Source organism: Lepisma saccharinum, chromosome 11, assembly GCF_977018435.1.
Source record: "Lepisma saccharinum chromosome 11, izLepSacc3.1, whole genome shotgun sequence".
Lineage (NCBI taxonomy): Eukaryota > Metazoa > Arthropoda > Insecta > Zygentoma > Lepismatidae > Lepisma > Lepisma saccharinum.
In genome coordinates this window covers 4,435,748-4,460,572 of record NC_139239.1, presented here as the reverse complement: position 1 = coordinate 4,460,572, position 24,825 = coordinate 4,435,748, and the positions used below count along the sequence as shown (strand labels likewise).

Below are 24,825 nucleotides of genomic sequence, written 5' to 3'. Positions count from 1 at the left end.
AACTGAGTTGCCACCAAAAGTGGTGCTAACAGGACACTCCCTTTAGTGTTCATGCGGAAGTGGCGTTGTTTAGCACCATCTTTGGTGTCTTGTTACACTACTTGTTGTCAAACCACACCAAATATGGAGCCCTTTAACACTCAATTAGGTACCGTGTTACACCAATCAGGGTGTTACGCTACTTGTGGTGGTAGTTGCTTATTTTTCACTGAAGGTCAGCCGCCAGTTGGCATCCTCATCGTCGCGTTAGCCAAAATTGACAGAAAAGCGACGGTAAATTAATAAAATCATATGAGAAAGAGAATAGCGACATTAAACAGGTAAATGCAATACTGCTGGACAGGCCACTGCCCACAATTGCCTTGAAGAGCAATAAATTGCAGGCAAAGAGGTAAAAGAAAAGACACTCTTCGAAGTGCCTGCTTCCGCTATTTCTCGATAACTGTAACTTACAAAGGCTGCAGGGCAGAAAAAAATGAAAGAAAGGTAGAAAAATGAAGTGACGATTAGAGCCACAGTAGGTCAGTACGGATCCCCAACTCACCTGCTTTGGAAGACATGATACGGCCAACCGAAACGTGGCAAATTACGTCACCGGTTGATGGGACGCTTGACTTCCCGCCGACTGCAAGCTGTCGTTCAGGTGAAGGGCGTGTCCTCCCTCCTCCCCCCTTCCATGATCGTGGCTACCTGTTGGAGACAAACAAAAACATCCATCAGTGGACATGCTATACCTAACCGTATAATCATTGCATAACTTACACGCACACGTATAGTTAAACCTACGTCCTCATACAGCCATCATATCAGGATTGTCATTTGACAAGAGAGGACCAATTATTTTTTTTCAACTTACCAATAGACGACAATTGATTTGTTTTATTTTACTTTGCTTTTCTGCCACTTCTGGCTAATCGTGAAGATGAGAATGAATGGTGATGAGATGAATGAATGGTCAATCACACACATATAGGAATGATAGAACAAGTTGCGTATTATTTCATTTCAATACGGAACTCAGCCAGATTTAAATTGATCCGGCAAAAGGTTCCTGGATTGAATTAACATATTTTACAGATAAAAAGGTTCTTTACGGTCCAGACCTCACTTACGCTTGCTCATTTTCTCTCCTGGACCGGAATTGAATTTATTTAAAATTCCTGTACCTTTAACAACTCTGACACGAGCCCCACAGAGGGTTATATTGACTGAGTCCAGACGCCAGAGCCTCGCTACTCTTCAAAATGCAGTCCAGTGTATTATGTGAAAGGGAGGTTGAGATTTGGGTGCTTTAAAAAAGGGTAACTCCATTAAACCCAAAAGAGGAAGAACAGATGGAAATTTAGTGAAATTAGAGGAAATCTGTGTACAAGTAACCACCGTGGTACATTAATAAATATTTAATTTCTATTTTTAGTTATTTAACATCGCATTTCTACCGCTTTCAATTGCGATGTGGATAGCTTTAGATGTGCTGAAAATTGATTATGGGAGAAAGATGTAAGATAATACAACACACATGTATTACAATGTTCAGTATTGAACTACACGATTACATGCACAACAAGAACATAATTAGCAAGAAATATGAATGATTTTACACAGTAACAGTATGGCATTTTAATCTAAATTAATAATAATAACCCGTGGCGCAACAGCAATTGAGTGTCAAGGCCTACCTGCCTACCGACTGCCGGCCTCAGTCCCACGTGCCTTAGCAGAGGTGGGCGATCATCCAATCAGTTACGGGTGACGTGTGGTCAGCACGACGAACCCTCAGTAACGCTACTCGTTCGTAGCTCCCCAATTTCCTCACGATCATTGGTGGCCACTGGTCACAGACTCTGGTCGAAATCTCAAGAGAAAAGTTCTTCCCCAGGAGACTCAAACCTGTGCACGTGCACTACATTTTTTTTCACTATCCATTTTAAGTTGGGAATTGATATTAGAGGATCAAAAGCTACTTTTCCTCTTTGATGAGGCATTTGGGCGAAGGGCAGAAAACAACCCCCTTTGGCGTCCATCTTGCTGCTGTAGAAGAAATCTACTTTTGAAACAAGATCTCAATTCTTTCTGCTTTCCTTGATACCCACACTGTCTTGAGAGTTCACGGTAAATTTCAGATTGCAACTGCGGCCTACTTTAATTCGCCCATTCGGCAGACAGGCCCTGAGAATCTCCCGGAGTTTTTCACGTCACAGATACTCTTCACGATCGAGTGGTCGTCGGTACGTGACAAGAAAACCGCGAGACTTCAAGAAACACGTATCAAGTGACAGAGAAAGGCTTGCAAGGGGGTCACCGACTCGCTCGTAGAAGGGGCGAATGTCGGACAGTACTTGAATTCCAAATAACATCAAATATGTCGCTTTTACATGTGCAGTCTCTTAAATCTCCTCACCAAATCAAGCGAACAAATAGAATTAATCCGATAGCGGCTCGAAAGCAGGGAATGAATCTCATTAGATGTTGAGTCAAACGTTCTAGAAGTAAAATATAAAAAGTCAGAAATGTTAATCACCCTGTCCAAGCTACAGCGAAAATCTACTCTACTTAAATAAATCAACAATTTTTGATAATATTTCCGGCAGGAGTTTCATTTACCTTTATTTACTTCTCGGACATAAACAAGTTATTTTTCTGCTTAAATTGTGATTTTGACACATTTGTAACAAGTCTGATGTAGACGAGCCAACAAGAACATCTCAATGCAGAAGTGAACTTTAAGAATCTCCGGACTACGACATGAATTAATTAAAGAAAGTACAAACTTTCTAATCTGCAATAGAAAAGTTTGTTGCCTGTAATCAAACAAACACTGTATGGAATAGTATCAAGTAAAGGTTGATTCTAGAATTTTTCCGCTTCACGCTGTAAATATACTTACGTGCATTTTAGAAATATAACTAAGATATGCTCAGGTCAGTTTTTAAAAACAACTTTGTAAAGCTAATTGTTCAGAATTTGATAGCATTTCGATTTCGGAAGAACAGATAGTGTGATAGCCTTGCTCAGTACTACCCCCTACTTCTGTAGTCTTGCAGCACGGTATTTTCGAGCAAATGTTATGGGTGTATATGTATATATATGATTTGGTTTAGTTTATTTGACTTCGCTTTCCTTTCATTTTTGGCTAATTCCGATGATGGGGATGGGTGATGACCCTTGATTTCTAGAAATCGTTAATGTAATTCAAATGGTAAAAATTGTAGTGATAATTTATATTTAAAAAAAATATTGTTTCCTGTGACTTACGGGAAGCAAGTTACAGTAAATATTATTATTATTATTTGAAGCAGGGTTACATTCAAGCTTACATGTTTATCTAACTATAAAAATAGCTTTTTGTCCTACATGAATTGATATGTTAAGTATACAGTTATGCAAATTGTATATACATACACAGAATATGGAAATTACAATTATATGTAATTTTAAAAAATATATAAGAAGTAGTAGTAGTACTTGTAGCAATAATGATAATAATAATAATAATAATAGTATTTTCTATGACTCTCCTCAACCCTGAAAAATTCCTTCGGGCGCCCTTGGTGATGACATGATAAAGTGACACACATACCAGGATTCGAAACCGGCACAGTTTTAGTGCGTGCGTATGTGTGTGGGTGTGTGTGGGTGTGTGTGTGTGTGTGTGTGTGTGTGTGTGTGCGCGCGCGCGTCTGTATAGTTTTAATTAGTGACTAAAAGATGTCAGCACATAAAGTAAATTGTAATATCGTGGAAGAGGGGAAGATAAACAAAATCTAATACTAATAAAGTATTATACACTATTTTTAAATTTAAATAAAGCAGTAAGAAATATATATTAATATTAATACATACGTACGTGTGATTCCACAGTAATAAATTAACACCTGCCGAGTGAAACACTTTTTCATGTTGAGTAAAATTGTTATTTAGTGTAAAAGGAATTGTGCAATTGTATTAGTATACTATTAGGAAAAAGTTTGAAGTGAGAAATCAAGTGAGGTCAATCATAAATATCGTGATTTTTTTTTAAATAATTGAAATCACTAATTGTTAGCTCTTTCATTCCTTCAACAAGCATTGGTGGAAACACTATAGGAAGGAGGTGGTGTCCTTCTTGTGGACCTCCCCCAGAAAACAAGAAAGAACACATACATAAACATTATCTTAACCGAAACATACAATTTAAGTCTAGTATTTAATGATATATTAAATTAACCTCTCCCCTCCCCAGACACCAACCTTCTGGTATCGTTACTATGGCTTCGTATGACTTGCAGCGTTATGACTTCGTATTTCGGGCAAGTGTCAGAATCTTATCATGTTACTCTTTAGGTTAAACCTTGACCAGTTTACGTGCTGGACGAACGTAAAATTACTTGAAACGCAAACGAAGTAGTTCTCATTTCTCCAGAAACGAAGAGGTTAAGGAAGTTTCAAGTGTTAATGGAGCTCGGAACTTCTTGTAGGAAATCTTTTCCGAAAGGAAAACTATTTTTAGAAGTTTGTTAATAATGACTGGCTTGCGTGGACTCCGAGGACCATAACAGACCAAGCAATTTACGCACCAGGCACGGGGAAACGTTTGTTTCCAGATATGCGCCTCGACACATTGATTTCCTTGTCATCAGCTTAATTTTTAAACACACAATATGGGGCAGATCTGACCATATACTTTTGAGTAATTATAGCTACAGATTGCCATATACGAAGCCGGTGAACGCGGCGTTGGAGAGCCACGGAACTGCGACAGCCAATCATCGTCAATGGTACTTAAGTTTCTTTTAAATTCTTCTAAGAATTCTGGCAATACCGCTAGTCTGTCTCCCACAGTGTTTCCCTCTCTCTACTTGCGCAACCTTTGTGCCGACATGGATAATTTGAAATAAGAATGAAGGGAACTCCATTATAGATTTGTTTTCTGGGATGTACTTGCAAATACATTCAACATTCTACATTCTACATACTGCAGAGCAAATAGTTCAGTTAGTCTCATATGAAACTGATCACTGTCGCGATTAATTTTCAAAGGCATAACAGTACCTTGGAGAACGGACGATGTGCAAATATTCAGGAATAAACTGAATCAAATCCGAAAACTAAGATTTACTATGGTCATAACAAATCCAAGTTTATAAACATATAATTATAGCAAGTTTGGATTCGGTCGGCAGATTCTTGTTAACCCACACTGATGCAAATTCCAGGACATGGGAGAAAGATTGACCATTTAGTGTACGCTGTCTTATAATGACCCTTTCCGTATTTAGAGGGAGCATGAGTGTAGTTCTATAACATCTCTAGCTGTTATGCATTTGCAGCTAGGGAGGAAGTCATAACTCTCAAAACCTCCAATCAACAAGCGAGCCCATGACATCATCTCAACCACGCACCTATCGCTAACCTTCTTGCTCAGGCTCTACGTTGTGGGTAGACTCGCTAGTCAGATTCGGGCAGTCAGCTGGGATTTTCCAAAAAATTCTGACTTCTAGCTTTCTTAACGCATAGTACATATATCAACAGTTTAGAGACTACATTGCAAAATGCATTGAAAGTCAAATACGTATTTTGATCTTACACTTGTACTGGCATAATTCAAATAATATACAGGGTGTCATTAAACAACTTCAACAACGCTTGAGTGCTGGTAGATATTATAAAAACAAGTAACTTTTCCTCATAAACTTTACCTCGAAAACGTTTAGTTTCTGCGCTATGAGCGCTTAAAATATATCCTGTATGTATGCAACCCAACACATAAAACTACCGCTCTGACATAACTTCCAACCACTAGCGTTAGTTGGTGGTCTTAGCTGAGCGAAATACAAAAGAATGATGATACTTGCGATGTAGGAAATATTTGCAGTACTTACAAATTTACCAAAGTAAAGGATTTCCAATAAATAGGACTGAAATTCAAGAGTGTTCCTTCTGAAAAGTCTCCATGGTGTTTCGACACTCATGCAATATCAATAACACAGGCCTGCGATGAAAAAAATACAAGGGAAGTGATAGGTGAACTTTATGTATTTTGTCGTGCTGAGTTCGAAAAAAATAAAGAAAAATGTCTATCACGTCACGTTTTCTTGAAAAATTTAATTGTAAGTGGATTTGTATGAACATTTACCATAAATATGTTGTTTCAGCGTGGAATAGTTTTCCTCCCTGCATGACCATTACAAACTATGTAAGAAAACTTTATCTTGCATATTTTGGCATGAAACTCGGAGACCAGGACAAATCGTGGGCTCCTCTTAAAGTGTGTGTGTAGTGTCTCAATGATCTACGCTTATGGCTCAACAGAAAGAAGACTGCTTTACGCTTTGGAATTCCTATGACATGGAGGGAGCCGAGAAACCACTGTAATGATTGTTACTTTTGTGCCTGCCATGTCCGTGGGTATAACCGAAAAAATCACAAGCTAATCTCTTATCCTGAGAACATTCTATCGGCCATACGCCCCGTTCCTCATGGACCTTATGTGCCAGTCCCTTTGCCTCCAACTGAATTACCAGTCATCTCTTCAGAGTCTTCAGACTCGGAACATCCAGACGGTCAAGGCTCCGATACCGAATATAAGCCCTCGGAGGCGATTCACCTCAGCCCTTCTCTCAGGTTGAACTTAATGATCTGATTAGAGATCTGGGCCTTTCGAAAGAGGCAGCTGAATTGTTGGGCTCCAGATTGAAAGAAAAACATTTATTGGCCAAAGGAACCACTTTTTATTGGTACAGGAATCGAGAAAAGGACTTTGTTCAGTACTTTGAGAAAGCGGAGAACCTGGTTTATTGTTCTGATGTTCCCGGATTGATGAGCAAATTTAATATCACCTACAATAAAGATGAATGGAGGCTGTTTATAGATTCATCGACAAGGAGCCTGAAAGCTGCTTCTTTATCACGGAAGCCAGTATGCATCTGTACCAGTTGCACACTCGGTACATTTACAAGAACGCTATGAAAACCTGGCTCTCGTCCTCAACAAAATAAAATATGCCGACCACGGTTGGACCATTTGCGGTGATTTGAAAGTTATCCCCATGCTTCTTGGTCAACAAGACGGATATACAAAGTTCCCATGTTTCATTTGTGAGTGAGACAGTCGTGCAAAGACTCAACATTGGGTCAAGTAAGAATGGGCTAAAAGACAAAATCTTGAACCAGGCACCAAGAATGTGATTCGGAACAGCTTAGTTGACCCAAATAGTATTGTTACCCCCGTTGCATAACAAATTAGGTGTAATGAAGCAATTTGTCAAGGCTATTCCAAAAGATGGCGATTGTTTCAAATACCTGGGCAAAAAGATTCCAGGTTTATCTGCAACCAAGTTGACAGAGGGAATCTTCGTTGGTCCAGATATCCGCAAGTTCATGAAGGATAAAGACTTTGAGACTAGCATGACATCAATGGAGAAAGAAGCTTGGGTTGCCTTCAAGGATGTGGTCAGTAAATTTCTGGGGAATTACAAGGATCCTGACTATAAAGCAATTGTTATGAATATGATGGACACATTTCAAGTGTTGGGTTGCTCCATGAGTGTCAAACTACATTTCCTTCACTCACATGTGGACTATTTCCCCGAAAATTTAGGAGCAGTCAGCGAAGAACAGGGTGAAAGGTTCCACCAAGATATTAAAGATATGGAGCGCAAATATCAAGGACGATGGGACAAGAACATACTCGCCGACTACTGTTGGATGTTAACACGAGAGAGGCCTGAGATTGCACATAAAAGAAGAACGTCAAAAAGAAGTTTCAAATGCAAAAGGGTACGTACGTAAATATAAACTTTGTTTGTGTTTGGTTTTGTTGTTTGTTCAGTTTACAATTTGTGCCAAACGTTCATGTACACATACATTGCTCCTCGTGGTCAATCATCTATTTTATGTACGTTACCTTAATAAACACAAATTAACATAATACGTTGGTGCTTTTTTTCTAGAAACTTCACCATAATGGGATGTTAAAAGTGTAAACGCAAGGGAACTTTGTGTTTTTCTCTCGACCAGAGGTATCTCGTGCGATCTGGCAACAGTGGTTTTCTTCCATTTAAACCTATACAAAATAAAATCAATTGCTAATAAATCAATTTGCATCACCAAGCATCGATTTGACATAGATTTAAATTGATCAAAAACACTGTTGCCAGATAGTGCATGCAAAATTGTTCGTGAAAATTCCTTTTTACATAGGATTTTAGCAAAAATATCGATATCGATTGTACAAAAAATCCTGACGTGGTGGAAAAAAATGGAGGTCATTTTCGAAATCAGCACACCCAATAACATAAAACTCAGCGTACACGTCTCTTGTATTTTTCAATAACTTCAATTTCGCAGGCCTGTGTAATCGCAAGAGAGGCTTGCGACAAATGATGAAGTCTACAAATGAAGAACAAATGCTCTCCGCCTTGTTTCGAACACGCAAACTGTAACAATTTTTGAAAATTATACCTTAGCATGTAGCGTAATTTATAATCGAGTCTGTCACATAATACGGATGCAAGCCCCTTACTGAAAACAAAATAATATTATTGGCTCTTGCAATAAAATGTAAAACGTCGTATAATGATAAATTAATTCATAATATAATTAATAGAGAGATAAACTTCTAATTAAGAGCAGGTCTCCGTGGTGAAGTGGTCCACACAGAGCGTTACGATGCCAGGGGCCCTGGGTTAGAATCCAGGCCTGCGCATGGATGATCTTTGTGAGTGGTCCTTCGTCAATTTCATCATATGATCACTCATCCTTGTCTTCGCGATTAGCCAAAAGTAGCAAAAATGCGAAGGTAAATAAACCAAATCAATCAATCAATCCTTATTAGGAATTAAAACCAAATTAACCATACTTATGTCAAACGCCGAGCTGTATAGCGTGCTTGGAATGCACAATGAGAAAACAAAAGACAACATACAACCCCGCAAAGGAATATTATAGAGCCGGCAAAGTTACCGATTACGTTTAAGTGATCGGAACACGCTACCAAAGGTTTCAGATTCGAGTTCCTGCCTGGACAAAGGTGTGAATGGGTCATTCATCGTTATGGTTGTGATTTACCTGGAAAGGCAGAAAGATTAAGTAAAATGAGAAAAATAGAAATACACGACGATTATCTTAGAAACTGATCCGCGTATCAGAAGCTCGTCTTGGGTGTCTTCGGACAATGTCAGTCTTTCACTACAATGTATGTTTAAACGACGTATTTCATTTTATTGCAAGAGCCAATAACATTATTTTGTTTTAAGTAAGGGGCTTGCTCCCGTATTATGTGACGGACTCGATTATAAATTACGCTAAATGCTAAGGTATAATTTTCAAAAAATTGTTACAGACTGCGTGTTCGAAACGGGGTGGAGAACATTTGTTCTTCATTCGTCGACTTCATCATCTATCGCAAGCGTCTCTTGCGATTATTGATATTCCATGAGTGTCGAAACACCATGAAGACTTTTCAGAAGGAACACTCTTGAATTTCAGTCCTAATTTATTGGAAATCCTTTGCTTTGGTAAAATTGTAAGTACTGCAAATACTTCCTACAACATCGCAAGTATCATCATTCTTTTGTATTTCGCTCAGGTAAGACCACCAACTGACGCTAGTGGCAATCCTGCCGCGCGGCCTTGGAAGTTATGTGAGAGCTGTCGTTTGATGTGTTGGGTTGCATACATACAGGATATATTTTAAGTGCTCGTAGCGCAGAGACTAAGCGCTTTCCAGGTAAAGTTTATGAGGAAAAGTTACTTGTTTTTATGATATCTACCAGCACCCAAGCGTTGTTGAAGTTGTTTTCCGACACCCTGTGTAGTATATCTATTGAAATTAACTTTCTAAAAAGTAGTAGTCACAATTATTTAGTAGAATAGGCAAGTCAGTTGCAACAGCTACCTTTAGATCAAAGTAAGCTGAAGAATTACTTTTTCACTAACATGCCTAATTGTTCTTACGCAACGTTAATATTGTAAATGGACATATTAAGTTTTCATCCTGGTTAAATAATTCTATTATTAAGTCACGTTCGTCAATCGCATTCTGGTAGTTTTCCCTCCAATTTACGGCTTTGTTTCCTGCGTAACATTAAGCTTTATCTGCTGAGCTTCAGTGATTTATTTAACGGTTAACGCAACGCAATACTTTCACATATCACGAAACGTCACTTACGCGACAGTACAGCGCTCCAGTGATCTCTTATGAAAGCACAATACTTCATAGAACGAGTTCAGGACAGAAATAGATGAAACTGAAGTATAGTGTTAAATGTGGTTCATGTAATGTTGAATTTCAAAAATATATGTCAAATTATTTTTTGGCAAAGTTCAAGTTCACTTTAAGAATAGATCTGCATTGAACCAAGAGTTAAAAATATTCCAGTATCGAAAATCGAACCAGAATCCCTTCTGCTTTATCAATGATGTATTCGGAAAGTTTCAATTTATATGCACTGTAGTAAAAAATACTCAAACATGATCAATGAACTCACCGTGTAAAATCATTTCTGAAAATGTATTTTTTTACTACTATTGCTACATGCGAGATACCATTATGAATTGCCAATGTCTCAAGAACGGGAATAAATGGGAAAGATGCAACTTGGTGAGGTTACCACAAGTTGAACTGAATGTAACATTCAACTCGATTGGCTAGTGGTTATGTAATCACATCACCAATATGTTTCAAACCATGGTTATAAATGGAAAACTACTTTCAGCATTAATTAATATGCACTCGTAACTTGTACACCGACAATCAAGTCAGGCTTTACACATTCTTGGACATAAAACTAAACAGAGAGAGCAGGCGGCACGGTATACTCCTGCTTTTATGACGAATTAAAGAACTCAGATTGCGAACAAATAATTATAGAAAGTGTATGATAGTACACAAACGCAAAACGCTATGAACGAGTTTATTAGCACGGATTATTTTCTATACAAGAAGGAAAGTGCAAATACGTTGTGAATTTAAACCCACTAACAACACGCATAAATAAAATATCTTGACTCCAAAGTAGGAATTAGCAGCAAAGTGCACGACACAACCGCTATACCGTGGATGTCCTGGGATTCAGGTAAAGTTGTGTGCGTTATCGATTTGTCGATATCAATTGATTGATTTGGTTTACTTTACTTTGCTTTTCTGAAATTTAGAGTAATTGCGAATATGCGGATGAGTGATGATATAATGAAAATAATGAAGGAACAATCGTGCAGAACACCCTTGACCAGGCCTGGATTCGGACTCGAGACCTCTCGTCGCAGCACACGGTGATAATGATAACCACTCCGCCAATGAGGTCGGCGAAGTTCTATAATGTTTTAATATCGATATCGAACTATACCGAAAATATCGATATAACTAAATATCTTTCTGTCTTGCATTGCAATACAATGTGCCATAACAAATGATGTCATCATGAATTTCTGTTAAGTTTTCATATGGTACATTATCTTTATTTACCTTTATTATTGTACATATATTTCCGTTAAAAAGACCACTGTGTGTTGTAATTGAATACGAAATTTGACAAACATACAAGAATATGCTGTATCACTATAAACATATGTATTCATTCACGAGAATATATCACTGTTATAAGGATATAAATCAGTTATGACATTAATTTATGAATAATAATAATATAGAGAAAAGTAAATCTATGCACAGAGCGGCTCTGAGAATCACACAGCCTCTATTCAATGAATTGCCAGAGGTAATCCTGAGGGGAGAGGGTGGGTGAACGCAACTGGAACGTGGTGCTGCTCTCAATATCTTTAGTGTGGTCCACACATTGAATGTGTGAGGGCTTGTTTCCGAACCCCTGTATGGCCTCCCCGATGGCGCAGTGGTAGCGTCGTCGCCTTGTAATCAAGGTGTCCCGGGTTTGATACCCGGTGGAGGCACATAGTGGTTCGGATTCCACTTTAAACTGTAGGTCCAGTCGGTTAGCCTTACTGTGCATAAAGTGGACTTAAAACACTAAATCAACCAACCAACCGAACCCATGTATGTTTTCATACCCACGGGATATATTTGAAGATTTGAAGATATGAAGTTATAACAAATGTGTCGTGTTTTAATTAAAGTAGAATATCAAGGTTAGTAGTTTCATGAGGCCCACATTGTCAGGAGAACCCATAAGAAATGAATTAATTGGAAATAATTACATGGGCAGAACAGGAAGTGTAACCCAAACCTGTACTTGCAGAGGAGGATTCTAGGGATTACTAAATGCACCTTCAACTTTCTAATACATGAGCAGAGAGAGATAAGAAAATTTCCGGAGAAAGCAAGAAGTGTTGACGGAAGAATCCAACAATTGTTTTTGTTCTGACTGAAAAGGAAGCAAATCAGGAAACGTGGTAGTGTGATAAGCATAATTATGTACAATTTGATGCAGTCCTGTAAGGGTTACAGTGTGTTATTTGGAGTTGAACGAATACAAAGCGATTATACAGAATCGTAGAAAAGCGTAACAAGTTATGAGAGGTTATGGCGTACTCTTTTCACAGGATTGCGCAGCATAATTTTCTGGTCTTTTACAGAAATCCCAGCCACGTAAACATGGCGATAGAATTGGTATATTTCTGAAATTGCGAAGGAGAAGCAAATGAAAAATTTAGAAGTTCGACAAAAATATATGATAGATTGTATACAGGGTGGGAAATAACCTTTTGCTAGGGGTCCACAGTAAAAAATAACAACAATTAAGAAATTATGGTAATACCAAATGTTTACTACGACAATTGTGGTTACAAAAACAAAATTAAAAGTTAGTATGTCCGCAGTTTGCTTCTCTCACAGCACGAAGACGATCAGGGTAGGAGCTCAGAAGATTCGCAAACAAGTCCGTATTCCATTCCATGTTACGGAGGACTTGTTCCAGATGTGCAAGGAGTGTTGGCCGGGAATAGCGATCCGATCCGCGTTTCACTATCATCAAGGACTCAACTGCGTCCTTCAGAATAGCCCCAAAGTGCTCCGCTGCATTCAGGTCCGGTGATGCACCCGGCCATTCAGAACTGCTGAAGAAGTCAATGCCACTTCGCCGAAGAAGGTCTTGGGTAGCATTTGCCTTGAAGCAAGGTGCTTTGTCGTGAACTAACTTTTAATTCTGTTTTTGTAACCACAATTGTCGTAGTAAACATTTGGTATTACCATAATTTCTTAATTGTTGTTACTTTTTCCAGCAGACCCCTAGCAAAAGGTTTTTCCCCACCCTGTACAGTTCAAATTTACATGAGGTATCAACTGTTATTTGCAAAACGACCTCAAGGCTGCAACACTGATAAGGTGACATTTGAATCGTCATTTTTATCATTTTAAAGATAGCACTTCCTCCACACATTTTCACCAGTGAAGAGCGGTTGTTTCTTGCCCTCTGGAATCCTGTTAAGCCTTGTCTCCATTTTTAATAAAACCTCAAAATGCTGACCAAGGCACACACGATAAACATAACATTTAAACCCTTTAAAGCCCGGTATCCACTTGTTGCAAACCATCGTATCGTATCCCCGTCCCGTATCAATCATTGATACGATACGGACCCCGATTTGTCGCGTATCATCACTGCATTCCGTATCGGGACTGCGATACGGTTCACAGTCTGGTCTCAAATGACGATGAGTACACCGCAGCAAGTGTCAGCAGCCGCATATATTTTCATTAATTACGTTTTATCGAAAAAGAAAAAACGCAAATCATCACGTTGGTGGGTGACAAACATGTACGCGAACCGTGAACTGTATAGTGGAAGAAGCTTATTGGCAGACTTGCGGTTCCAGTAGATCAGCGGATTATACAAACTTTACTCGGATGCATATATATATATATATATATATATATATATATATATATATATCAATAAATGCAATAGTATTTTCCTTATCACACTCCATAATAAAGATAATAAAGAAAATACATTTTACAATGGGACGTACTGTCATTCACAGAGCTCACTACACACTGAAGGATGATGCAACGAGGCAACGGAACGCGCGCATGCCCGTCCACACTGACCCTCCACCGCGTATCGTATCCTTCCTTTGATGTGACGGGGAAAAACCGCCAAATGAGCTATCGGGTCCGTTGCGAATCTTTTCTCACATTTTGAAACGGAGCGTTCCAAGTTTTTCGAATAAATTGATACGGAACGGGAATATGATACGCTGGTTTGCAACAAGTGGATACCGGGTTTAACAGGGTCTTCTTCAGACAAAGATTCTGTTAAAAGTTGGTTACGTTTGTAGTGTGTTTATTTAATATAAATTCTGCCTTGGTCAGCAATTTGAGTGTTTTATGGAACCCTTAAACGTACAGAAATTACCCGGCAAATGAAATATGCATGCTTACCACACCAGCAAGTTTACGAACGGTGTATTGATTTGGTTAATTTTACTTCGCTTTTCTACCGCTCTTGGCTAAACGCGAAGAGGAGTGTGATGATATAACGAAGGGACACTCACTAGGCCGGGATTCAAACCTTGGACTCCTGGCATTGTAGCGCGGTGTGCTAACCACTCCACCACACGAGTGCCGAGAAAGTTCGACTATGGCCTCAGATAGGTGGAAAGGCCTTCTGAATGATTCATAAGTGACTCTTCTTAAGGTATACAGGCACTAACTCAGACTTTAAAATATATGTAAATCTGCAACGGGCTAAACCGGCTAATCGTGATTGGGCCTACAGTTTAAAGTGTCTTCACCGGGTCTCGGATCCAAAATCCCTTGAATTCAAGATGGCGACGTTACCTCTATCCATAGGGGAGGTTGAGTTGAGTTGAGTTGGTGCTTTAAGTCCACTTTATGCACAGTAACGCTAATTGGAACTGGACCTACAGTTTTAAGTGGGAACCACTACCCATAGGGGAGGCCCTGTGGCATTGTAGAGAGATGAGCTGACCACTCCGCAACAAAGGTTGGCGTACCTTTAAATAGTACAGCTAAGATGATACTTCTGACCAAAACATTGTTACAATTATCTTCTTCGCCACGACTCATCTAGGTGGAGAAACATGAGATTTCCAGGATCTTATTCAGGTAAACAAGCGGATGATACATGTAACGTGATGTAACGTTAAGAACAGACCCGATCGGAGAGGAAAGTTAAAACTTGACACAGTGACCTTCTGTGATGAAGAAACAGGAGCTTCAGCATGGTAAGTGCAGCAGAAAGGCTTAGCGTGAGAAACACATTCCAAGATGCGTTGGCTGATTACTGTGGCCGTGGGAATGACAACAGAATCATGGGCTGCTTTGTGGAAGTGTTTCAGGTAACCTGACGGGTAAGTTTCACTTTTAACCTTCATCTAATAGGGGAATGTATCTGTCGCCGTGTGAATTTCAACTTGAGTTCACTTTCACCATCCATCACAATCGTAAACGGAGAGGCAAGGTTGCGATTTTCCAAGTCATTTTATGTAGGGAGGGTAATATTGACTATTTAGGACGCTATAAACAGTATATATATATATATATATATATATATATATATATATATATATATATATATATATATATATATATGTGTGTGTGTGGCTAAGATTTGTAGGACATAAAATCACCAAAATAAGTCAAATAGAAATGCATTTATGACTAAAATATTAAAAATATGTCCTAAAATATAATGAAATAAAGGTAAAGTTGACCGTGCCATGGAGGCATATTTGAGGATGTGGAAGTAGGGCCCCACACATTCTCGAGCTAGCCATTTTGGAGGTGATATGATGAGCACCAAGCTCCTTTCGCCCTTTCTCCCCCCCCCCGTGTTGCCCCCAGGTATACCCATTGATTTGAGGCTGGATGAACCCCAGAGCAGCTTTATGCGAAGACATGGCCGGAAAAATTCCGACCTTAGATCACACAGTCCGGGAATATAAAGAAATATTTTGTAAAAAATAAGATATATTTGCTAATGACAATATAAAATAGTAATTAATACATTTTCTTTTCTCACATAGCCTACATATTCATGCAAGAATAAAAAAATACATAAGAGGAAACAACTAAAAAAGTACGAAATTTCAAAAGGCAAATTGAATTGAATTGTTGTTTTTATGTATGTCCACTTCAAAGACGCCCGCAGAGGGTGGCCGGGGGAGGGCACTTGCCCCCTTGAGATATCTGGAAAGTCTTCACATACCTCGAATAGTAAAATTGTAGCGTGAAAACATGGACGAGAAGTGCCATAAAAGAGAGTAGATTAAGTGGTCTCTGATATATGATGCTTTGTGAGAATTTTCTTAACTGGGGGAAAGCATTACTACACTAACCCCCTCCACTTTGAGTACGGCTTCACAAGTATGCCTTCACAGAGTATCGAACCCGGCGCTCTTCATTACAGGACGACAACTACGACATCGGGGAAGCTGGCTTAGTCATGTAGCCAAATCTACATAACGAAGCACGTTAAGCCGCGTTTACACCGGGGTTGCTAACACATGTTATCAACAAATGTTGGTAACATTTCGAAAAACTCTTGTGAATTTATCAACATCTCATGTTAGCAACATATTTCCCGTGTTGGCAACAGAAATTGTGTTATCCACAAGAAGTCGGTCAAGATCAAAGAATGTTTGCAACATTTGTTACCAAAACATGTTAACAGAGCCTTTTCGATGTTAGCAACATTACCCCCGCTTCCCACCATCACGCCAGTGACAGCCAGCCAGCGAGTGCGAAAGCATCGTTTAGTGCGAGGTGTGTTTTGTTTTGTAATTTATTTATCATGGGAAAGTTTTTGAGTGAGATGGAGTGGTCAGAGGATAAAACTGTTGAACTTAGTTGAATTGTTGCGCCAGAAGCCTGTCCTTTGGGACTAAACTTGTCCGCAATTTAAAGAAAAAAACAACAAAAGTACTATGCCTAGAATGAAATTTCGCGAGCGTACAACTTTCTCCACACTCAAGATCTTGCAACCAACTGAGGTCATGCAGCCAAAATTTTAACAAAAGTTATTAACAAAAATAAAGTCAGACTAGTGTTCTGGTTACCAACATTTGTTGACAACATCTGTTGCTAACCGTGTTGGTAACATTCGGCGTAAATGCGGCCTTAATTTAAATATTTTTTTGCAACATTCTTTATAGTTCAGGAGCATATCACCCTAAACAAAAAATATGCCGATATCATGTATCTCGCGCGTTAACATATAATTCAAATGATAGAAAGTTTGTTTATGTTCAATTTAAGCACTGATGAACGCATTATGATTATAGTTTTGTATTTTAAGTCTCCTTTCTGTTTCTTTTGTCTAATCGTGACGACGAGGATGAATGATTATTTGATGAAAGTGATGAAGGGAAATACATAGAAACACTCATGCCAAAGTCAGGACTCGAATTTATAACCGTCGATGTATTCAGGCTCTAGGTTACTGCATTAGGACTGGACCCACAGTTTGAAATGGGATCCGATCTACTGAAATGTGCCGCTTTCGTGATTCGAAAATGTGACATAAGCAATAGACATTATCAATAGAAATAATAGTCGAGTATTGTTAGTCTATAACCAAATTTGTTGTTTGTTTAACATTCCTCTCTTCAAAGAAATTCCTGATAACGTCCATGTATGGAATGAACCAATACATGAACGCACCAATACATTGAATTGAGATCTGGTGGACATACTGCATAAAGATATGCAGAGGTCATGCCACTCGTTGTATCGATTCAGAAGTACTTTGAATAAAATACATGTACTATTCAATTGTAAAGTAAAAGTAAAAGTAAAGTGTTCCCCTGTGCATAGCACCACGCCATGAAGGCGTATAGGGGGTGTGGGGGTAACGCCCCACACTTTCTTGATCCGGTCGTGAGTGGGGGTGATGTGATCAGCATCACGCCCCTGACCGCCTTTACCCCCCAGGGTTTCCCCCAGGTACCCATGTTATTCGACGCTGGGTGGGCGCCGGGGCCGCTTCCACCGTTAGAAAAGTTCCCGGATTTGAACCGGCCGGGGATCGAACCCGGGACCTTGAGCATGGTAGTCAGACGCGTTACCGACTGAGCCACCGCGGCCTCATAATTCCTATTTTATACTATGAACTCAGTCTCATTATTTAATTGTTGGATTGTGTATGTCGATTGGCTATTCAATTTTAATGTGTCACGAGTATTTCGTTTGTTATGGGGGATGCATTCATCCCTGCCAATTCAGAGTGTTACCGAGTGGGTGGGCGCGGATTGGCTCTTACGATTCTTTGACCCTGACTGTACGTACGGACGTTTCCCCCAAGTCGCTTGTACATTATTTCTAGGTTAATGCCGAAGTTATGCTCAAAGGGTAAAACCAGGTTTTGCGATGACGTTAGCTAATTTCGAGGCTTAGTCATAACGTGTGCACATGTGTACTTTGCAACTACCTTCAATGCCCTCTCCAAGATGTAAAGAAGGTAAAGAAGGTAATGGATTTCCTGGGCAAGTGTAGTCCACAGGCATAAAAAAAGGGCAATCTCTTGATGGTTTAACCCATGTGTGGGAATTTCCAGATGTCAGTGCAATGGGGACAGGAAGCATCGTCATTGCAAAGATACGGAGCGGCAAGCGATGATTGGTGTTCTGTTTCTGCTTTCTCGTGCTCCTTTCATGTTACTGTTGACGAACATTAGCGGTATCACCTTTTACCCTTGTACTTTTAACGCAGCGTGAGTCCCTAACCAGCTCTTCTGTGTCAGCGGATGAGCGACGGTTCACTACCGCACAAGATAAGTACGCTTGGCTTGCTTTAACATGATGAAGGACGTATCCGGTGGAATGAAGGAAAAAGAGGGTTGGGTGAATCATAGGTTGTCTCCACTTTGATGACTGGTGCAAGGTTCATTTTAACTGGATATAGGTGTTTTTTTTTTGACAAAACTTCACTTGCTGTATTCGAAGCTAACTATCCCGGGAATCTATGGAGCAAGCGAACGAAAACAAGTTTCTGCGCAAGTAGTGACTCGAGAGGGATCGACCAATGAAACACGTGAGAGGAAAGTGAGTGTATGGAGGGAAAAACGCGGATGCTGCCAAGCTTTCACTGCTTTGCTCCGCCCACTCGCTTTCTCCCCTTATCTAATGTTATGCCCAGTCTTGCTGCACAGATTCCCGAGACAGAGTGTAGAAGAATGTGATCTTTTTGCAGTACCTGCTTCTCTCTAGCACCTTCTACAACTGTTAAAGTCCAGAGAAAAGTAATGTTGCCGTTCAGTAGATTGATTTGGTTTATTTTACTTGGCTTTTCAGCAACTTTTGTCTAATCACCAAGATGAGGATAAGGGATGATATGATGAAATTGATGAAGGGGCACTCACAAAGAAAACCCATACCGAGGCCGAGATTCGAACCCGGAAACCCAGGCGTCTTAGTTCGCTGTGTTAACCACTCTATCACGGAGGTCGGAACACAAACTTTGAGTAAGCTCCAGTAATGCATTGGCCTTTAGCTTATGAGCGTTCCCGGATTCGACACACGCTGGTTCTGATCCCACTGTGTCACAGATATTTTCGTCGCTTACTGTATTCTCCCTAAACTATCTTTTCTTGATTTGGGTTGGGAACATTTCCATTCTTTAACCTTTAAAATCATTTTAATAAAACAGAATATTAACCTAATGTTACGTAATGTCATGAATCATTAATCTTAACTACATTATTTCCGCATTATTTTCATTCACTCAGCCAATATTAGTATGTCGTATTTCTTCTGTGAGATCAATAGAAACAACAGTAATAATAATATCTAATGAACTTTTGTTATCGAAATTTCAATTTTTCTGAGATGAAGAGACAATTGAATGAAAACAGAAATTTCGGGCCTAGGAAAGGGAATTTGTGCTCACTGGTTATGGCAACACTGAAAACGTGTCCATAGCGGCGGTTGTTGTCGTTCAAGACAAATAGCAAGTTGCTGGGAACGAACGCCAACAACTGGTTTTAATTGTCGGGGACGCATTCCGGGCTCAAGTGTGTGCTGAATCAAAGCGTACAGAACTGAACGGATCGGTTGATTTCCGTTACATCAAGTTGCCATTATGTGTTTGTACTGTGCCGAACCGTACATTGAAGTATGTCCTCTCAGGAGATAGTTGAAAGTAGATTGAGGTTTGAATATGTGTGTGTGTGTGTGTGTGTGTGACAATTTCGCATAACATTTCCATTACTTTTCACGGCTTTATTACTGCCTCGTGAGGACAGTAATTGTTTGGAATTGACCCTTGAAATGCACGATGTTGCATTTTGCATTGCAGTTTTATGCAAATTAAGGCCACGCTGATGCACGTAAGTTTGGAGGAAGGTTGTTCTCTATATACCCTCTGCGTGCGTAAGGATGCTAAACCATGAGAAAATTAGAAGTTTCAAAATGGAATGCTCCTCTAAACTATGCACGCTACATCAAGTGAGACTATATGTCCTTATGTACCATAATGATGCTTTGTCACGTGCAGCCCTGGACCTCCGACAAACATGTTTTACAAACAAATTGTTATATCACACTTCCCCAAGGTCAATTGAAGCTTCTTGCTTCAGCCAGAGCATTGTTACGGAACAAAGAGCTTAGGTCAGTGTCGAAACAATGGTACTTTTTGGCACGAAATGAGATAGCTTTTGTTTTTCTCGATGCGTTTCGCTACCAATAGAATTATGTGATATTTATATTGTAGGAGCCAGTCAAATTGGATTTGTTCACTGGTATTGTTCAACACAAGGCGAAAGAAAATATAATAATATAAATATTAATGTCGTAATATGGACACACTCTTTTTGCAAAAATTGAGAAAGTTTTACATACAAGTTAGTTTCTGTGGTGTAGGCAATGCTACGAATAACATTTATAAATTTGATGCGTGGGAACTGGTTTTCGGATTTGTGAAAAGGAAAGTTTCAATATAATCTACTGACAGCAAGTGACCTCCTTGCCCCCTCTGGATAAGTCCATGTCATGAAACAACAGAATCAGAAAAAAAAATCTTTAATATAAGCACAAATCAGTAAGAAAGAAATAAATTGCTCGTAACCGCTTGAAAATGAATAGGATACCGTATATTGCACAGTGGCTAATCCGGACTGGATTACATTTTGGACATGTCTTTCGCCACCCTAAATGGAACTACTTTAGTACAACGAATTTGAGGAGGATTTGCAGTAGGACAATGCCACCTTAACTCGTTTTTTTGCCTTTCACTTTCTACTTCCAGTCATTTTAACAAGTATTAACAATCATATACTTTATATATTTCATTATAGCCCCAGCAACATTATTAATATGAGATAAATTATTTTAAAAAATGACTTCCACTTCATTGCAATCCTTACTACAATATTTTCTCATGTTTCATTTATTGTTATTTGGTGTTATCATTATTGAGACGAAAATTGGGATTGCTGAAGGGAGGTGGGAATGCAACAACAAAGAGTACGCAAGCATCCCCTTCCATCCCTTTCCATCCCTTGGCGCCAGATGTGGATGAATTTCTCAGACCCTCCTCCTCAGCACTAATTTGCATTGGTTAAGCAAGAATAGCTGTAATTTTAGTCAACAAGTTCCCCATTACAGCAGCCTGAAAGGATCTGTCATGATATAAAACAATGCACGAAACGCGAATGTGTTTTGTTTGTGAATTGGCCTTACACAATAAATGGAAGACATCCTGTCAGCCCAGAGAACGATAGCGGGCATTAACTTCCTTGCCAGTCATAAAAGTTCTCGTGTTCAGAAATCGAGAAGGACAACCTGACATTGAATGTCATGGTTTCTTCTTGCGTGGCCTTGGACACAGCATAAGAGCAAACGCCTACATGTTACACAACGTAAAGTCTACCAGTATTAAGGAAATTGAATTCACGATATAGCAATAAGATTCTGAAGCAAGTAAGCAGTAAATTCAGTTACCTTGAAGCAGTAAGTGAGTGAAATCATTTAGAAGTCTGAGAAAACGTGACCGCAGCTTTCCTTCATAACAACTAATTTGTGTTCTCATCGTCGTGTAAATCGAATCGCTAAAATAAATTTCACTTTGGCTATTCGTGACGATGAGGATGTGATGATATATTGAAACTGATTAACAGACACTAACAAAGAACAATCACGCGCAGGACGGTATTCGAATCCCGGCCCCGGGCATTGTAGCGCGTCGTGCTAACCGCTCCGCTACGGAGGTCGGCCTGAGCAGGTCGATGATGCAGTTTTTACAACGTAGTCTGTTGATAAACATTTCTGACACTGCTAATGTGTAAGAAAAGGCTATTGAAATGATATGCAAACCAATTTTATTCCAAATTATTTGTTATATATTTTATTTTTCTAATTTGATTTGCTTTATTTTACTTCGCTTTTTTGTGCCACTTTTGGCTAATTTGCGAAGATGGGGATGAGTGATGATATGATGAAATTGATGCACGGACACTCACAAATATCCATGCCCAGGCCAGGATTCGAACCCGGGAACCCTGGCGTCGTAGCGCGATGTGATAACCACACCGCCACAGTGTTGTTGTTATTGTTGTTGTTGTTATTATTATTATTATATCCTTTGAGAGGTGAGAGAATATCCAACATTACTATTTCGCATTTTATAGAGTGTGAATACCGAAATGCATTGTTATTCTATTTTGTTTTTAAGTTTTACACACTTCGTTAATAAAAACGCTTTAAAGTTAGGATCATAATGTATGTTGCATGACTCACATAAAACTCCTATTTTTGGAATTTTTAAAACTGCCAAACCATTCATTTCTTTGGTGTAAATGGCAGAACATGGAGACATAAACTGATTCCTGCTGTATTTTATACTATTTTTTTTTTCGACTCTACACATTTTTATCTTCGATATTCTGTTTCAATACTAACTAAATGAAATGTAACAATTTTTCTCATATTTTGTAACTTGAAAAGAACGATGCCAATTTCCAGGCTTGTCGATGGGCTCGCGACGCCCATCCTAGTTAGCGCTTAATTGTGTATATTATATATATATACGTACATACATACACACACACACACACACACACACACACACACACACACACATACATATCCCGTTTTAAAGAAAAGTTTAGCCCTTGGGGATATAAATCCAACATCGAATGGCTTTTTTGCGTGTTTGTAACAACCACTGGCTACAGACAACTTGAACAAAAGAGTTCCAAACATACGAAAACACAGAATGTAACGCCGGAATTGAGTTTCAGTGATTTCAGATTAAACACACCATAACTGACTGCTGAAAGGTCTGTAGAGTGGAACCGCTACAAGTGTTTAGAAAAGATGACTAAAGAAGTGAGGCGACTGCCACCTCTTCAGGTCACGCAGCCCGTTCAGTGTTGCCATAATCTGATGGAAACATTCCCCTTTGAACGTGGAAAAAATTCCCCTTTCGTCCCTTCATCAAAAGATCATAATAAATAATAATAACCCGTGCCGTAACAATTCCTGAGGGTCAGTGCCTACCCACCGGCCTCACTCTCACCAGAGGTAGCGGATTATTTAACCAGTTACGAAGTGACGTGTGGCCAGCACGACAAACACCCCAGCCGTTGTCGGAGGTTTTCTGTGACCGGGTTACACTACTCATTCGTAGCTCCCCAATTTTCTCACAATGGTGGGTGTTGAAATGTCTCATACACAGGCTGAAATCTCAGGAGAAAAGTTGTTACTCTTCCCCCAGGAGACTCAAACTTGTGCGCGTCGTACCCGGAGCCCAAAGTTTGCGCCTTAGACCGCTCGTACAGTAACGATAATACATTCGTTGGCACAGAATGAAAAGTGTTAATCAAATAATGATGCATGCTTAGAGTCAGCCTTATCGCTACTGGACAAGACGTCTCAGCTTCGAACCCCGCTCAGGCATAAATGAACAATTGTGTTTTTTCTATCACTCATTTCATAAGTTAATCAATCATCCCCATCGTCATCGTAGAAAACTATGTAAAACATAGGCCAAAAAAAAAAAAAAATTGAGTTTTTGCTTTAAGTCTATTTCGTGCACAAATAGGTTAATCGGGACTTGACCTAGAGTTTAAAGTCAGATCCTAGCCACCATATGCCTCCATCGGGTATCGAACTCAGGACCGTTGATTAGAAGACGACGACGTTACCACTACGTCATCGAGGAGTCACTGATAAATAGAAATATGAACAGGCATACAGGCTTATACTCAAAGGAGTGGAGTTGACTATGTGGTAGTGTTGTTAGCACAGCGCACTACGACACCAGGGGCCTCGAGTTTGAATCTCGACCCCAGCATGGATGTTCTTTGTGAGTGTCCCTTTATGAATTTCATCATACCATCACTCATTCTCATCGTCACGATGAGCCGAAAGAGACAGAGAAGCGACCAAGAAACAAAATTTTAAAAAATATATCGAACTCAAAGAAGTGGAAATAAGCAACAGCAGAAAATTATGGACATGAAATTGGAACGTGATATAATCTGTCCTAATATTGGGTCTGATATCTTCAAATTGTTCTGAATTTTTGTATTTCTTCATTGAATTTCCCTTTTTGGTCAAAATTCGGTCCGAATTTCCCCTCCATGTTTTGCAACACTGAATCCATTACCGCATTACTCAGCAGACTACTTGGGTCGTAGCGGTGTAGAATAGCAGATTGTGAGTCAGCAACCCAAGGTAACAAGGGAACAAAAAATGTTCTGCAACCAGCCGGTCCCACCCCGCTATTTATCTCTCTCAACCCTTTCTCCTGAGATTTCCTTGAGCTCAAAAATTCCCGCCATTGTTCTGTCATTCCACACCCTTCCGTTCTGTGACGAACTTGAGGTTGTAATTGCATAGGAAAGGACGCGAATTTACTTCGAAATGCTCCTTTAGTTTAGCAACAGAACGTCAGGGAAGCCATAACATT

General features: G+C 39.4%; 1 protein-coding gene across 1 annotated transcript in view; it reads right to left on the bottom strand.

Annotated features, from left to right (window-relative positions):
- The window catches only part of LOC145995125 (zinc transporter ZIP3-like), an 84,049-nt gene that overhangs the window by 2,837 nt on the left and 56,387 nt on the right, over positions 1–24,825 (bottom strand). Inside the window, exon 2 of the mRNA XM_083131662.1 lies at positions 545–690. Within this exon, the coding sequence (XP_082987788.1) occupies positions 587–690 (104 nt within the window). The 3' untranslated portion in view covers positions 545–586. The remainder of the gene's footprint in view (positions 1–544; positions 691–24,825) is intronic.